This window comes from Erythrolamprus reginae, chromosome 5, assembly GCF_031021105.1.
Source record: "Erythrolamprus reginae isolate rEryReg1 chromosome 5, rEryReg1.hap1, whole genome shotgun sequence".
In the NCBI taxonomy this organism is placed as follows: domain Eukaryota; kingdom Metazoa; phylum Chordata; class Lepidosauria; order Squamata; family Dipsadidae; genus Erythrolamprus; species Erythrolamprus reginae.
This window is the reverse complement of record NC_091954.1, coordinates 70,626,230-70,642,454: the sequence shown is the minus strand read 5'-3', so window position 1 is coordinate 70,642,454 and position 16,225 is coordinate 70,626,230. Positions and strand designations below refer to the sequence as shown.

At 37.3% G+C, this 16,225-nt stretch overlaps 2 protein-coding genes across 4 annotated transcripts in view; one reads left to right on the top strand and one right to left on the bottom strand.

Moving 5' to 3' along the window:
* Positions 1-5,401, top strand: part of MYO7B (myosin VIIB) — a 90,266-nt gene extending 84,865 nt beyond the window's left edge. The window contains exons 43-48 of the mRNA XM_070753062.1: positions 416-522; positions 1,065-1,247; positions 1,777-1,893; positions 2,195-2,278; positions 2,906-3,025; positions 4,452-5,401. Of these exons, the coding sequence (XP_070609163.1) occupies positions 416-522; positions 1,065-1,247; positions 1,777-1,893; positions 2,195-2,278; positions 2,906-3,025; positions 4,452-4,541 (701 nt within the window). The 3' untranslated portion in view covers positions 4,542-5,401. The remainder of the gene's footprint in view (positions 1-415; positions 523-1,064; positions 1,248-1,776; positions 1,894-2,194; positions 2,279-2,905; positions 3,026-4,451) is intronic.
* LIMS2 (LIM zinc finger domain containing 2) overlaps positions 5,401-16,225 on the bottom strand; it is a 42,885-nt gene continuing 32,060 nt past the window's right edge. For all 3 annotated transcript variants that reach the window (XM_070753068.1, XM_070753070.1, XM_070753069.1), the window contains exons 8-11: positions 14,357-14,449; positions 12,627-12,675; positions 12,411-12,486; positions 5,401-9,684 (exon numbers count right to left, since the gene is read on the bottom strand). In XM_070753068.1, the coding sequence (XP_070609169.1) occupies positions 9,537-9,684; positions 12,411-12,486; positions 12,627-12,675; positions 14,357-14,449 (366 nt within the window). In that variant the 3' untranslated portion in view covers positions 5,401-9,536. The remainder of the gene's footprint in view (positions 9,685-12,410; positions 12,487-12,626; positions 12,676-14,356; positions 14,450-16,225) is intronic.

Here is a 16,225-nt window from a genome sequence, read left to right as displayed (position 1 = left end):
AAGGTAAGTTAAAACTGTATCAGGAGACATCACCTGTATGCTCTGACAGCTTCCCCCCAATTGCAACTCATATGGATGAAAATGCTAATGCTCACATTGGCCAAACATTTTGGTAGAATCATGGACAATTTACATCCATTTGGAATTAGCTAGCAAGAAGGCCTATTCCATGTTGATAATCTCGTCTTGAAAAAAATGTATTGAAGTAAATAACATTTATGAAGAAACATGTATTTATTGAATAATTATTACCTGAAGTATAATTGGCCTGAAAAATAATACAACTTTTCTCCAGTTGCTGGAAAGCTTACGGTATTTTTCCTTGTGCTCTGATTCAATGTAGAATATATATTTAAGGATTTCTACATGCCTATTTGAAATATTTTAATTAAATGTCTGACATTTTTTTTTCTAGTGTTTCCCACCACTATGAATTATCAGGTATATTTCATGAGAAAGTTGTGGCTGAATGTGATACCTGGGAAGGATTTGAAGGCTGATTGCATCTTTCATTATCATCAGGTAAACATGATTGATGATAGAAGCTAGCTGGACCATCTTAGTGAATTTTTACATCAAAGCTTGATTTGTCATAATATATACATTTCACAGCATATATGGAATACTGGTTATACAATATAATTGATGACAATGAGATAAATCTCTTGGCCGTATATATTGGATTGACCAAACTGAAACAAATTAAATTAAAATATCAGTCTTCCCCATGATAACAAAAATTTCAAAAAAGCATTTTTATAGCTGACACTGCAAAGTAAATTAAAATAAGTAACATTTTGAAAGAGTGTCAGCCAACAAGAAAAGCAAGCCTTGAGAATGTGTTTGAACTAGAGACTTTCTACTTCTATCTTGATGTAAAGCTTGCAAAAAACTTTATAGAAATAAGGACCGAACAGTACAAGACAGCAAATGTTTTCGTTCATGCACACATAATTTGAAATATGCAAATAATTTCAATCAATGCTAATCTCTCTTTTTTTGTGTCGGTGTACATTTCAGCCAAACTATAGAGTGCATAAACATACTAATAGTCTTTGTTTCAGGAACTGCCAAAGTATCTGCGAGGCTACCACAAGTGCTCAAAGGAGGATGCCATCCAACTGGCTGGGCTGATTTTCAGAGTTCTTCAGAGTGAACGAACACAGTATGCTGCAATACCTAAAATATTGAAGGAATTAGTGCCTGAGAACATGATTCCAATTTTATCCCCAGAGGAGTGGAAACGGGTATAAAGAAACATTGTTTTTGTACTATATATTATTTAAAATTTGCATTGGCTTTCTTCTATTGATCAGCTTTATAAAGCTACTGATTTATTTCCCATGATTTACTTATTTTCCATAATTTATGTGCCACCCCAATTATAGATTCTTACAATACTGAACACACCCTAATATATTTTATGGAGTTCATCTGCAAATAAATGTAGTTTACTCCTTGCAAAATTCTCACTAATATAATCATTTCAAAAATTCTGCAGTTGTTATAGTTATTACACTACCATTTAATTGTCACACGTGCCATACTTTACTCGTTTCTTTGAATTCTCATTTGGAAACTTAAGGAATAATTTACAGTGCGCAGTGCTGCCTACAGAAAAATATATTAATTTAAATCCTGGAGTGAAAAAATCTCAAGTAATCAATTTACGTGGCTGCTTTTTCCCTACTCAAGAAAATAATTTAATCTAATAAATAATAATTATTATTATTATGGTAGAAAAACTGATTAGTTGTGATTCATGTTGCATTACAGAATATTATTTCTGCTGTCAGCAAACTTGGACAAAAAAGTGTGGATGAGGCCAAAGTTTCCTTCTTGAAGTTCATATATCGTTGGCCAACATTTGGCTCAGCTTTCTTTGAAGTGAAGGTCAGTTCAATGGTTCCAGGGCTTTTTTTGGGGGGTGGGTGGGGTGCCATCATCTTAAGTTGTTTTCATCTTAAAGGAAATCTCATACTGATTGTTTGCTTTTATACATTCTATGAGGACTGATTCGCATAGCCTTTACCAATTTCAGTTGCCTATCCAAGAGCAGTTTTTCACCTACCCTATCCCTGCAGTAATTTGTTCCATAGTTCTGATGATTCCAGTGTTTAATAACAAAATGATAATTAATATTATGAGATGAAAAATCAGCTCTGTGACCCCCTTCTGCTTTCTATTTTACTAGCAAACATCAGAGCCAAATTTCCCTGACATAGTATTGATTGCAATTAACAAGCAAGGAATTTCCATAATTCATTCAAAGACTAAGGTAAGAGGGTTTTTTTTTAAAAGAAATTGACTTAATTATAATCTGGAAAAGGTTCACACAATTGATTTATGGTAGAATTAATTAAATGCATTTCTTAGGTAAAGAATTGTGAGAGATTGAGACAGCATAAATATTTTACAAGTAAATAACTGTTTGACCATGGCTGCGAACATATCAGTCCTGTTGTTATTTCTGTTAAGAATATATATTGGATAAAACAATTTTTCAACCCTGAATCACTTTCTTTACTGCTCACATTGGTTCTCCAGAATGCTTTCTTTCACAGAAAAATCACAATAGATTTTTGACTTAGGTCTGGTGAAGCTAGGAAGAAGTGAAGTTGCTAAATTAAGAAAGGGAACTTCCAAGTTTAATTGTAATAATGACAATAGAGGAAAGTCAATCCATTATTAGAAGAATTTGATCTAGGGACAGCTGTACATAAAATTAATCCATTTGAAATTAAAAGACATTTGCAGGGCAATGTGGAAGTAAAAACACCACGAAAATACTGCTTCTTAGATGTATCTGAACTGATGTCCCCAAATAGCCACAATTCCATTTAAAAAAAATAGTGACCTTTTCATTTTATAAATCTTACATGTGTCATCAATGTTTTTCCCACAGGAAATCTTAGCTCTGTACCCCTTCAATAAAATTTCTAACTGGAGCAGTGGTAGCACATATTTTCACATGACAATAGGGAACCTGGTACGAGGAAATCGAATTCTTTGTGAGACATTTCTGGTAAGAAAAACAGAAGTTTTCAGATTTGCTAAAGATCTTGTATTAAAGAGGAGCTAGAAAACAAGTCAATGTGGAAGCCAGATTCATTTAGTGACTGTCTTACTAACTTAACAACTGCAGCAATTCACTTAACAGCTGTGGCAGGAAAAACCTAAAAGTGGGGCAAAACTCACTTAACAGTCTTAACAGAAATTTGGAGCCAAATTGTGGTTATAAGTTGAAGACTATTTGTAAAGCCTCTTGATTGCTAAAAAAGGAGGAAAGAACAATGCCTGATTTCCAGCCAGCAAAATATTATCAACCTATATGATTTCTAAATTTCCTAAACATATTTCATGAAGGAGCAATTTAGATATCTACAAATTGCTCATCAGAAAATAGACTTTAGGAAGTCTATTACTATACTTATAGTATAGAAAAAATATAGGAAAAATGTTTTGATTCATCACATTCCTATAAAGTTTTTGATGTTGCCTTTGGGTAGTGTTTCATGTGAATTCTGAAGCTGACAAATGTGCTAGTATATTTGTGAATCATTGTAAAGAAGTAGAAGCCATACTTAAGAAGGCATTGAACCAGATCTTGCCTCCTTCCTGTTGATATGTCTATTAGTTTGGTTCCTTTTTGTGAAATAATCAATGATTTGGGGAAGATTGACTTTCCACAATGAATTCTACAATATCTTTGGAAAGTAATCATAAATAACTTGATTTCAGATCTAGAAAATAGTCTTTATTCTACATGATAGACAAAAATTCTATAAAGAGACAACTTCTCCTATTTTCCCTAAATTCTTATCAGAAAAATGTTCTTCTTGGGCCGGAGTGTCATAAGGGTAAATCCCTCTTGGTTTTAGGATATTTAAGTATGCAACTCTGTAAGGAACAGATAACTAGCCATTACAGTAAATCTGGCTTGTGCAAATATTACACTTTAAGTATGATTACCAGCTCAATGGTTGCATAGACAGGGAAATGTGCCTTTTCAACTATTTAAAATATTTGCAACTATATCCAAGAGATGGTTTAATATTACTTTACTGATAGAATATTTGAAGCTCCAGATGAATTTATTCGATTTTTTTTTTGGTATCCTTGGGGCTCTTTGACCTTGCAGATGTTTCATTACCGAACTAGGTAACCTCAGTGCTAGTAGGGAGTGGAGTTTGCTCTCTTTCTATATATTAGTGGCTTTTTCCTGTCAATGTTGGTGGGAGTGATCTTGGTGGCTGCTTGATTGGGCTATTTGTTTGCTTCTTTGGCTTTGGTCTAATGTTAATCTTGTGTTAATCTGCTCATCTGGGTGTTGATTGCTGATGAGGAAGTATTTTGGTCTTTTTTGTTTCTTTTTTGGCTTTTGATGGTCTCTTTTGAAGGGTATGTAGATGTTGTTTATCTCTATAAATATTGTTTTGCTTTTTTCCAAGGGTTACAAAATGGATGACTTGTTGACATCATATGTTCATTTGCTAATGAACATTGTAAACAAACAGAAAAGGCCTAATATCCCTGCCTGAAGATGCAGCTATCATCATGTAAAGGTTGTGCCAGATTTCCAATATTTGCTATCTTGAAAGAAATGGGATGGTTACCTTTTTTTTTTGACTGAAGAGAAGAGAACCATACAATTGCTGCTATACCAGATGTGTTGGCTTATGCTGACTGCAGCTTAATCGTACCTGGGTGGACTACAAATTGTACTCCCAGCATATCAAGATTTTGTTCCAAATTATTATCCTTTTAATAATTGCAGTCTCCTTCCTAGGAAATATTGATCACATTCTTACTATATTCTAGCCATCCGCAGTACAGTACATTTTGTAAAACAATTGTTTTAAGAAAGAAAATCTAGATAGTGGACACTGCAGTACCTGGAAACGACAAAATAGAGAACAATTGGAGAAACGCACAAAATATAAAGTTCTGCAACTAGAAGTAGAATGACTGTGGCAAAAGAAACCAAGGTAGTACCAGTAATAAAAGACTCATCGGATGCGATCCCAAAACATTAGAAGCACCACTTGACCGTTATCAGCATTGATAAAATCACCATCATTGAATTGTAAAAGGTAACTTGGAACAGTCCACATCCTGCAACCGTACCTTTAACAACATCAAACAACATCTGCCTATTCCTAGTCCTTGGGAAGGACTTGTTTAGGTAGAAAAAAATCCAGTATAAACATCTGGCTGATTGTGCGACCAACCATAATATAATCAGCGTTAACTGAATGAAAGCATATTTTCCTAGAAAGGAAAATATTTTGCATAATACTTGGAATATTATCTATGGAGAAAGATGCATTAATCTGACAATGATTTCTATTAAACAGATAGAAACCTAATATAGATAAAAACAACACAATGATGTGCATGTGACTTGTAAAAGTTTTTAATATTATCTTTAAAAGATACATAGCTGTGCTTATCATTCCAACTATAGAAAGTAATTACAATATTTTAACCCATCAGAAATTACCTTTTTGTTAGAGAAAAATACAGAGTAAAACTATTATAAAATGGGTGCACGTTTTGTAAAACATTTTATATCTGTACATTGAAAGATAATTAGTATGCTGAAGGAAAATACTCTATCAAATCTTACAAACTGAAGTGATTTACCATGCTAAAGTTAAGGGTTGTCTAAATAGTTGAGGTTATGTTTAAGGGACTTACTTTTGAATGTATATATATTATATATATAAAGTTGTGTTGTTAGTCACAATATTTTAATGCCTGTAGTTCCTTTTAACTATATATTATCTCTTGCGAAATATCTAGCAATGCCAACACTACCACAGGATAATGAGTTAGTATGTTACAGTGGTTAAAAATTGTGCTTTAAGCATTAGAGTTATTAGCTAACTTCAGGAATCGTTTATAAATTTAGATGAAGTGCACATAAAATATTTTACTTCAACAATATAGTGCAAGCAAGTATAGTGCATCTACATTCAATATATTGAATAACGTAACATGAACCTGTTTGATTGCATTTAACAGCAACATGTGTCATGTATTGGTTATGTTTACATGTTTATGATCAATGAAGAAGCTTCGACTTATGACCATTTGTTTAACAACCATTCAGCACAATGGCAATGGAACATATACTTTAGGGCAGTGGTTCTCAACCTTTCTAATGCCGTGACCCCTTAATACAGTTCCTCATGTTGTGGTGACCCCCAATCATAAGTCTAGCACCAATTCTCCCAACAGAGTTTTAATGTGATTGGCAGGAAAGTCAGAAGGATATACCCCCCCCCCCCACTGTAATCTCCTGTTTGGAAAGATTGTAAAAATATATTCCAAGGCACCAGAATAAAAGATAACACCAGTTCCTAACACCATGGGAAATTTGTCTTTTCCCATGATCTTAGGTGACCTCTGCGAAATGGCCATTCAACTCCTAAAGGGGTCTCAATTCCACTGCTTTAGGGATTGTAAAACGCTTTACAAGTACTTGTAAAACATTGTGCCACTTTCATCCTTGACACAACTGCATTTTGCACACTAGGCAACCTGTTTACTTTCATGACCAATTGCCAAGTGTCCTGTGATCATGTCATCACCATTTGCGATCTTCTTTGCCAACTTCCTCAGAAAGTCAATGGAGAAAGCCATCAGGAAAGGTTGCAAATGGAGGATTTGAGGTCCATTATTCCAGGGGACAGAGGGACTTTTCGTCCCACGCGCTGAAGGAATGGAGCTCAAATCTGGCAAAAATACTGTACTAGCAAACATTCAAGCTCAGAGCCTTTCAGAATTCCAGCTTCACTAACATTTTCCTCTCCAGAGGAGAAAATGCTAGCAAAAGTTATTGTTTTCACTATGCAAAGCTTAGACCCTCTTCTCAAAGTTGCACAATGTGAAGAAGGATTCCAAAAGATTCTTTTGGAATCACTATGAAAATGGGGCCCTTGTACAGGCTGGAGTGTGGTGGGCCTAGCCAACTGACCTCTCCCAGCCAGTAGCAGATTTCCATGTGCTGGTGAACATCGGGCCTCCATATTCCGAAGCACAGCCAACTGCAACAGAAAGAGCTTTCACTGCAATTGTTGAGGGAGGTGGTCACATAGGTGCCTTGGTTAAAGACTCCAATGAGTAAACTCAATTGTGCTTGTAAGTTGAAAACTATTTGTATTACATGAGCTGGAAACATGTAATATTGTGACACCTATCTGTTTATATCTGTGTGTATGTTACTGAGCAAGTATTTGTAAGAATCAGGCTCTATAGGTATAATTTATGTCTTCAGGGTAGGATAATGCAACAGGGTGTTTTGACTTGCTTCTGGTTATAATGGTGATATGAATAGCTGAAAGCTGTGATAGCACCGCCAAGGTGTAAAAAAAAAAACCTGTTCAACTTCAGTCTTCTGGTCTATTTTATGGTGATTAAAGGGTACTTTAGTAAGAGGTTTAGAGTGTTTATCTAACGTGACCTCAGAGGAAAACATCACTACAATAAATTGATTTTATATAATTTATATAGCTGCCTCTTTCATAGTCAGCTAAACTGCTATATAAGTGCCAAGGTGTTTTGTGTTTTGACTTCTGGCTCATGTCTGTGCACTGTTCTTTAGCAATGTAATCAGTCAGTTCTGCTCTAACACAAATGGTGCACAGTGCTTATATGCCTCTCTAAGGTGTTGCAAATGTTGTTCCAACATTATAACAGACTGACAACCAGCATAAACATACTTTGCTTAAATGGATATGGCATTTCACAGACACCTAACTTCAAATATCTTACTAGATCCCATGGGAAGGTCTCAATTAATAATAATAATACAATAGCCATAAAAACATGCTAATGCAAGATCTAACAGTAGAGTTAAATTTTCATAGTAAATAGAAATGGCTGTCAGTTATAGATAGTTGATTGTAGATTAAAGGTACCTACAGTATGTAAAATTTGGCATTAAACTGTAGTATTAACATGGGATGTTGCTTGTTTTCTATCCAGATCAGGCACTTACTTGAGGCCACATAATTGTAATCCACTCCTCTTGCAATATTCTGCCATCTGAAAACAGGTAGGGTGGAGGCTCTGCATGACCTGTTTTTGGCCAGCAGAGTGCTGCTGGAGGCCACAGAGGCAAAAAATGGGTCTCACAATGTCTCCACGTGGCCCATTTTTCAGCTGTCAGAATGCTGCTGAAGGCCATGGAGGTTGAAAATGGACTGCAGGCCAGTCCTTTGTTATTTTGAGGCTGGCCCCGCGGACCCGATTTAAGCACCCCACAGGCTGGATCTGGCCTGTGTGCCTTCATTTTGATACCCCTGGTCTTGATGAAAATGCTTTCTGCTCTTAATTATAATCATTATGCTAGTCCTTGTACATTTTTTCCTCTTCCATTATACTGAAAAGTATGCTTTCAGATTAAAAAATCTGGAAAAAACCTCTCTTGTGCCAAACACAATTGCTAATAATAAACCAAGTAGGAGATAATATACATATTTACTATAATTACTGAAGAGAAACCAACATTTGTCAAATAAGCATCTAACTGTACTAATCATCCTTCTTCATTCATGTTCTGATCACAAGAATACAAGTATTATGGTGCAATGCTACAAGAAATGGAAAACCCAAAGTATTAGGGGGGCAAAATATTGATATAATACCATACAGCATAGGTATTTGGAATGGCATTAGCAGAATCATAATAAAATGAAGATAAATGGTAAAGTGTAGCATATGGATTATGCCAAATGATGTTCATAAAACCTTGTTGCTAACAGAATAATCACTGATGTCATTATTAAACAGGAATAAACAGTTTAAAAATCTGAGAACATCTGCTTCACCTCCTCACCACCAAATTATCTGTTCTAGTTATATTTGCCTGAGACATAATGTCTCAAAAAGTAGAGGCTTCTACCTAAATTGTTTTGGTCCATTCAGGTCTTATTTTCAACTGTTTCTAGTTTACAGTGTGAGAAAATGTATAGTAGGTAGACGATTTAGCTTAACCATTAGTTTCTGTTTCAGCAGCTGAAATATTTTGTTGGTAAAAGAAAACGCGTCAAGCTTCACCATTACAGTGATATGGACAGCCATCTAATAAAACTAGTGCAGATTTATCATATTGTCATAATGGCTTAACTGAAATTGTTAGATCAGTACTTAATTATTGCCATTTTAAGATAATGTTCACAAAGGGTACAATGTAATCTATTTCCCACCCTAACCCTAATCCTTACTTTAACAATTTATGGAATACTGTGACATATGGTATATATCTGGCTTTTAATGCTAAAAGATGGGGACACCCCCCCCCACACACAAAACATTTATAACAAAAGGAAAATAGTGCATTTTCATGTGTATCTACAGCTTCTCCCCCCTCCCAAAAAAGGTCAGACTCTGTGCTATATACCTGAGCAGAAAACATTCAGATTATACGATGCAACTGGTGAGGTTCTGTGTGTCTTGGGCCCTTTGATAATTCTTGTGTGATTGCTACTGGGGAAGAAGAGTGCATTGTGAAAGAGGCAGAGACCTGTTTAAGCAGAATTCAGATCCAGAGATTTGGGTTGTGTTTTCTTGGAGGTCAGCTCAGACAACTTCTTCAGCCTTTTCTTCAGCTCCAAAGGGAATTTCTCATAGCATTTCTTGCACACTGGCTTCATATCAAATTCCACAAACTTATTCCTTGGAAAGAAAGACATTACCATTAAATTCTACTCAGAAAAGCCATGTTGGGCTTGAAAACTAAGTACTATTAGGCAAATCTCTCCAAAGTCCTAGTAGTAAATCTATATACAAATACAGTAATACCTCATGATACGAACTTAATTGGTGCAAGGAGGAGGTTCGTATGACGAAAGGTTCGTAAGACGAAACATTGTTTCCCATAGGAAACAATGTAAAGTCAATTAATCCGTGTAACCAAACCCCCCCCCCGCAAAAAAACGGCTTTCGGCGACTGCTGGGAAGCGGCGCGGCTGTTTTAAAAGGTCGCAGCCGGCCTGGGGGGCTTCCCAGCACCCCCCCGAACCCCGAACCCAGGTTCGGGGGGTGCTGGGAAGCCCCCCAGGCCAGCTGCGACCTTTTAAAACAGCCGCGCCGCTTCCCAGCTATCTCCTGAAGCCGAACGCCAAAGCCGAACTTCCGCGTTCGGCTTCGGGAGACAGCTGGGAAGCGGCACGGCTGTTTTAAAAGGTGACAGCCGGGCTGGGGGGCTTCCCAGCAACCTCCCGAACCGAACCCGGGGTTCAGAAAAATTTTGCCTCTTCTTACGAACTTTGTTCGAGTTACGAACCGGCGTTCGGGAGGCTTCTGGGAAGCCCCGCCGCCCGGCTGTCACCTTTTAAAACAGCCGCACGGCTTCCCAGCAGTCTCCGAACGCCGGTTCGTAACTCGAAAAAAGTTCGTAAGAAGAGGCAAAATTTTTCTGAACCCCGGGTTCGTATCACGAGTTGTTCGTAAGACGAGGGGTTCGTATCTTGAGGTACCACTGTATGTGCCTTATTCAACCTATGGTTTAAAATAGAATACTTAAGTGACTATCCAAGCATAAGATGCTATTGGTGTCTGCAACACTGTTAGATACATTTAATTTTATTATACACTTAATAATGTTAAGTAACCTCAAAACACCACTATAGAGCACTGCACACCAAGACAACTAGACACAAGAACAGTTTTCCCCTGAATGCCATCACTCTGCTAAACAAATAATTTCCTCACCACTGTCAAACTATTCACTATTATTATTAGTCTTCTCATCGTTCATATCGTTCATTTCCTCCCACTTATGACTGTAACCTGTTGCTTATATCCTTGCAATTTATGTTAATATTGATTGTTTCTTGATTGCCTTCAGAAGATGTAAATGTTCCAATATTGGAAGAGTTTAAGACACAATTTGTCTGAAATGGTGTAGTGCATCCTGCTTGAGCATGGGTTGGACTAGAAGACCAACAAGTTTCCCTCAAATTCTGTTATTCTGTTATAATTCTTACATTTCTCCTGTGCCTCATTGATTCTAAACTCTCAGGAGCAGTAGAGGAACCCTTTGGCTATGAAGGACAAACCTAATACTGTAATAAATTTAAATGAAAAAAAAATCATTGACTGCTCTTTGGCCTTGTCCAGGTAACCTCCTTATATAGAGTTTTTTTCTAATAAAACATGTTTTTCTCCTTGATGTTAGAATGTCCCCTTGATGTCCCCTTGATGTTGGAATGTGTCCTTGACAAGTAACCAAAGATATCCGCCAATTATTTCATCCATATTATTGTGGCAATCTTTGTAGTTGCTCCTTTGGGCCCACAAAAAGAATAAGTCTGCTGGGTTTTGGCTTTACTCGGTGGTCAAACTAGTTTTTGAGGGAGGCTGATTTCAAATCAAAGGTACAACTAAATACTAAAAACACTTGATGGGCAGGTTCGCTCTGGGTTTATCCATTCCTTTTTAAAGTCCTTTAAGTTAGTAGTTATTACCAGGCCTAGAGGTAATACAGTGTTCCCTCGCTTTTCGCGGGGGATGCATTCCGAGACCACCCGCGAAAGTCGAATTTCCGTGAAGTAGAGATGCGGAAGTAAATACACTATTTTCGGCTATGAACAGTATCACAAACCTTCCCTTAACACTTTAAACCCCTAAATTGCAATTTTCCATTCTCTTAGCAACCACTTAGATTATTACTCACCGTGTTTATTTATTAAAGTTTATTTAAAAAAATATTTATTAAAAGCAGATGAAAGTTTGGCGATAACATATGATGTCATCGGGTGGGAAAAACCATGGTATAGGGGAAAAAACAGCGAAGTATTTTTTTAATTAATATTTTAGAAAAACCGTGGTATAGACTTTTCGCGAAGTTCGAACCCACGAAAATCAAGGGAACACTGTACATTCCACAGGTTAGCTGTACAGATTAATTGTATAAAGATCAGCTTTCCTTTGCCTGTTCTAAATCTCCTTTCAGGCAATTTCCCTGGGTGATTCCTGGTCCTAACGTTTTGAGAGAGAGAAGGTGATAAAACTTCTTCCTCTTCACTTTCTGCATGGCATAAATGACATTATAGACCAGAAGTCTCCAACCGTGGCAACTTTATGAGGTGTGGACTTCAAATCCCAGAATTCATCAGCCAGCCATGCTGGCTGAGGAATTCTGGGATTTGAAATCCATACCTCATAAAGTTGCCAAGGTTGAAGACCTCTGTTATAGACTTTATTAGCCTCTGTTTCAAGCTAAAGCATCTCATACTCAGATTCAAGCCCACCAGGCATTTGGGATGCTCAGTTCCTTTACATCAGCTCCAAACACAGTATTACAGGTGTGCTGGGACCACATATAAAGACCTTACTGTTTTGTTTCAACCCCTTTTTTATGAAAATCCCTTTTGAGGTAGTCTTAGATGGCCACTTACTTCAAGGTGAGCTTGATGTTGCAGGTAGAACAGGAGAAGCAGTTTACGCACCAAGCTTTGTTGAGAGCAGATACCACTAGTGAGAAATAGTAAAGAATAGGATGTTATCACACTGTAGCGTTGTTCCAAATTCAGTAGACAGATGTCAAAAGAATCATTGAAAATTGTGCGTGCAGAGCTGCAATGGGTGTACTGTATTGAGAGTCTCCCGCTTACCATCCCCCTCGATCACATGGCTGCAGTTGTAGCAGACGTCTCCAAAGAGCTGCATATAAAAAAGAACAAAAGCAATAATTTTCATTGAAAGGAAAGAATGTTTCAGCCCTTACAATTTATTCATTGGTGCTCCTAGAAGCATGAAATTCAATTATTGCTCTGAATTTCACCCAGTCAAATCCTTTTCTTTCAGAACTGACAAGAATCAAGAATTTTAATTCCTAAAACTATGTATCTTACACAGTTTTCAAGTACAGAATCAGACAAAAAATTTTGCTTTATATTGAACCATATTTTTTGAAGTTGAAAGCTGTTGCACTGATTTTGTCTAACGTAACAGATAAGAGTAGGGCCTAATGAAAGAAGGAGAGTTTGTTATAAATTTCATAACTTTCAGATTATTTTTTTTCAATTTATACCTAAAAATTAATCAAGATTGTACTTGTTGCTTTGGAAGAACTCATCTAACTTATTATACAGTTTATCTCTTTTTAGAGGACCTTAGATTAATCTGAGCAATTATACATTTTATCGTTTAAGGAGCCCACTTGGCCACATGGGAAGACTCCTTCAATTGGTGATAAGTGTTTGATAATAATTGTAGAGCATTTCCAACAGTGTGAAAGGCTATATTTTTAATTTACTCGAATATTTAAAATAACTTTAGGTTGACCTTCCCAAACACTAAATACTTCTAACGTTTATTTGCCCCACTAAAATCAATGGGTTGCAGAGAAAAGAAAAGACAGCAGTTCAGATCTGCAACAGAAGCCTGTTATATGCTCTAGGGCTAGGCAATGAAAAATGGATGAAGAGGTAACAACGCAAGATTTGACTCGACCCCAACCTCTAATTGGAAATGCAGTTCTGAAGAATTTGCGCAATGTGAAATGAGAGGAAAGAGAACTCGATGTGCCCTTTTAAAAAAGACAGCAAACTTCTCTTAAAGATCCTGATCTCTCGGTGCAGGGATGCCCCATAAAGAAATAAGAGATTCCTATAGAATTTCCCCAAACTACAGATTCTCTTGTAGCGCCCAGTAGTGCTACTGATCAGTTTCCTTTGAGAAAGCTGTGAAAACCTGCGTTGTTTTTAAATCACCTTTCTGTTTCTTTATAAGGAAGCACAGCAGAGTGAAAAATAATCTATTTCTTTCAGGAGTCTAGCTTGCAACAAACAATAAATTATGCCTTATTTCTCCCTGCAAGACATGATGTTTTCTTCCAGTAAATTCCACCTAAGAAACTCTTGGCACTGACTTCTCTTTTTCCTGCCCTTCATTCCGCTCCATACTTATGAATGGCTATTTATGGTTAGCCAACCTAGAGGCAATTTGATTTGCATTTCCGTCCCAAGTGCAAAGTATTCCTACACATTAAATACTTATTAAGACTAGTATGTCTATTATATCTTTAAATTTTAACTTTTAAAAAATTATCCCATTCAAACTGTGTATCTTGCAGGATAAAAGAAAGAAAGAAAGAAAAAAAGAAAGAAAGAAAGAAAGGAGGAAAGAAAGGAGGAAAGAAAGTAAGGAGGAAAGAAAGGAGGAAAGAAAGAAAGGAGGGAAGAAAGAAAGAAAGGAGGAAAGAAAGAAAATAAGGAGGAAAGAAAGAAAGGAGGAAAGAAAGAAAGGAGGAAAGAAAGAAAGGAGGAAAGGAGGAAGGGAAAGGAAAGAAAGAAAAACAAAAAGAGAAACAATGTATCTTATAAAGGACAGTAGACTTTACCTGATTGTAATGAGTCTCACAGTAAGCCAGACCCTTTTTCTCATAATGCCGATGTCCCAGGAATGGCTTCTCACATTTGGCACAAACAAAGTGCTATAAAGTAAAAAGGACATGTTATGTCAAAGGGTCTTTGTCAAAGGAGTTGTTATGTCAAGCACAACAAATGATATGTCCAAGGAGTTTTTCATATGGGAAAATAAGCAAAACCAAAGATATCCATCAAGCTCATATTATTTCATTGTTTTGTGTATAGTCACCTCCTTCAAGGGGATGTTCAAATAATGATGAACTAGAAACAATGGCCTTAAGAAAGTACCACATCTGAAGATATTTCATTTTTATTTTACTGCATACTGACTTCTAAATTATACCAAATAGCCAAGAAGAAATGGGAGTTAGAATCAAATTCTGCAATACCATATGTTGTGTTTCACTCCATGTTATCTTCATTTCACAGGATTAGAGGCAGAATGTCAAATTTCATCTGAAGCAAAAATTATCAATGACACTCATACTTGTGCTGGACTTGAATTCTAGTGTTTCTAAACATGTTCACAATTGCATCTTTTGAATCATTGTTACCACAGCATTCCTAGGTTAAGCAATAAGCTGGGAATACAGTCTTTGTTTTAAACATTTGTGTTTTTTTTATTTAGTAATATTTTTACACTAGATTCTCACAACTACTACTAAGATGAAATACCCTGGTATCAAACATATTAAAATAGAATATTCATAAAATTATCTTCAATATTAAAAAAAACCTTGGATATATTATATATCACTGTTCCTCAGACTGTTGGAGGGCTGGACTATAAAAAAACCCCTGCGGTTTTCTTAATGCCGCCGCCTTGAGGGAGGAGGAGGAGGTGAAGTGGAGCAAGTCCCCAACTCCTTGCCGAGTTTTCTCTTTCTTTCTCTCTCCCTTACTTCCTCTCCTTTTTTCTCTCTCTTTCTCTCTCTCTCACTCACTTTCTTGGTATCTCTCCCTCTTCCTTTCTCTCTCCCACTCTATTCCTTTCTTTCTCTCTCTCTGTCCCTCTTTCTCTCTCTTGCTTTCTCTCTCTCTCTCTCTCTTGATTTCTTCCTCTCTCGCACTCCCTCTATCTCTCCCTCTCCCTCTCTCCCTCTCTATCTCTCCCTTTCTTTCTCTCTCTCTCTGTCCCTCTCTCTCTTGCTTTCTTCCTCTCTCACTCTTTCCCTTGTTTTCTTTCTCTCTCTCTCTCTTACTATCTCTTTCTTTCTTTCTCTCTATCCCTCTCACTTGATTTTCTCTCTCTCTCACTCACTATCTCTCCCTCTTCCTCTCTCCCTCTATAGCCCTTTCTTTCTCTCTCTCTGTCCCTCTCTCTTGTTTTCTTTCTCTCTCTTTCTTTCTTTCTCTCTGTCCTTCTCACTTGATTTCTCTCTCTCTCTCTTTTTCTCTTGCTTTCCTTCTCTCTCTTGTTCTCTCTCTTGCTATCTCTATTTCTCACTTTCTCTCCTTTCTTTCTATCTTGCTCTCTGTCTGTTGATATCTCTCTCTCACACTCTCTTTCTCTCTCTCTCTTGTTCTCTCTTTCTCTCTTGCTTACCTCTCTGCAGAGGCCAGGGGGTGGGGAGGCATGGCACCGGCACATCCGCAACGGGCAGGGGCAGCCACGTCTCCCTTCTCCCACTGCCTATGTCTACCACCGTCGCCTCCAGCCAAGCCGGCAGCAGTCGCCGCAAGTTCCTTGGGTGGGTTCTGCCACTTTCTAACAATCTCTGCACTTTCTACGGCCGCCTGGCTGGGCTGTCCAGAGGGAGTGGCAGCTCCCACCCAAGGAACCTGCAGCGATGGCTGCCGGCGGGAGAAGGAAAGGGAGCCGCGGTCGCCCCCGCCCGCCG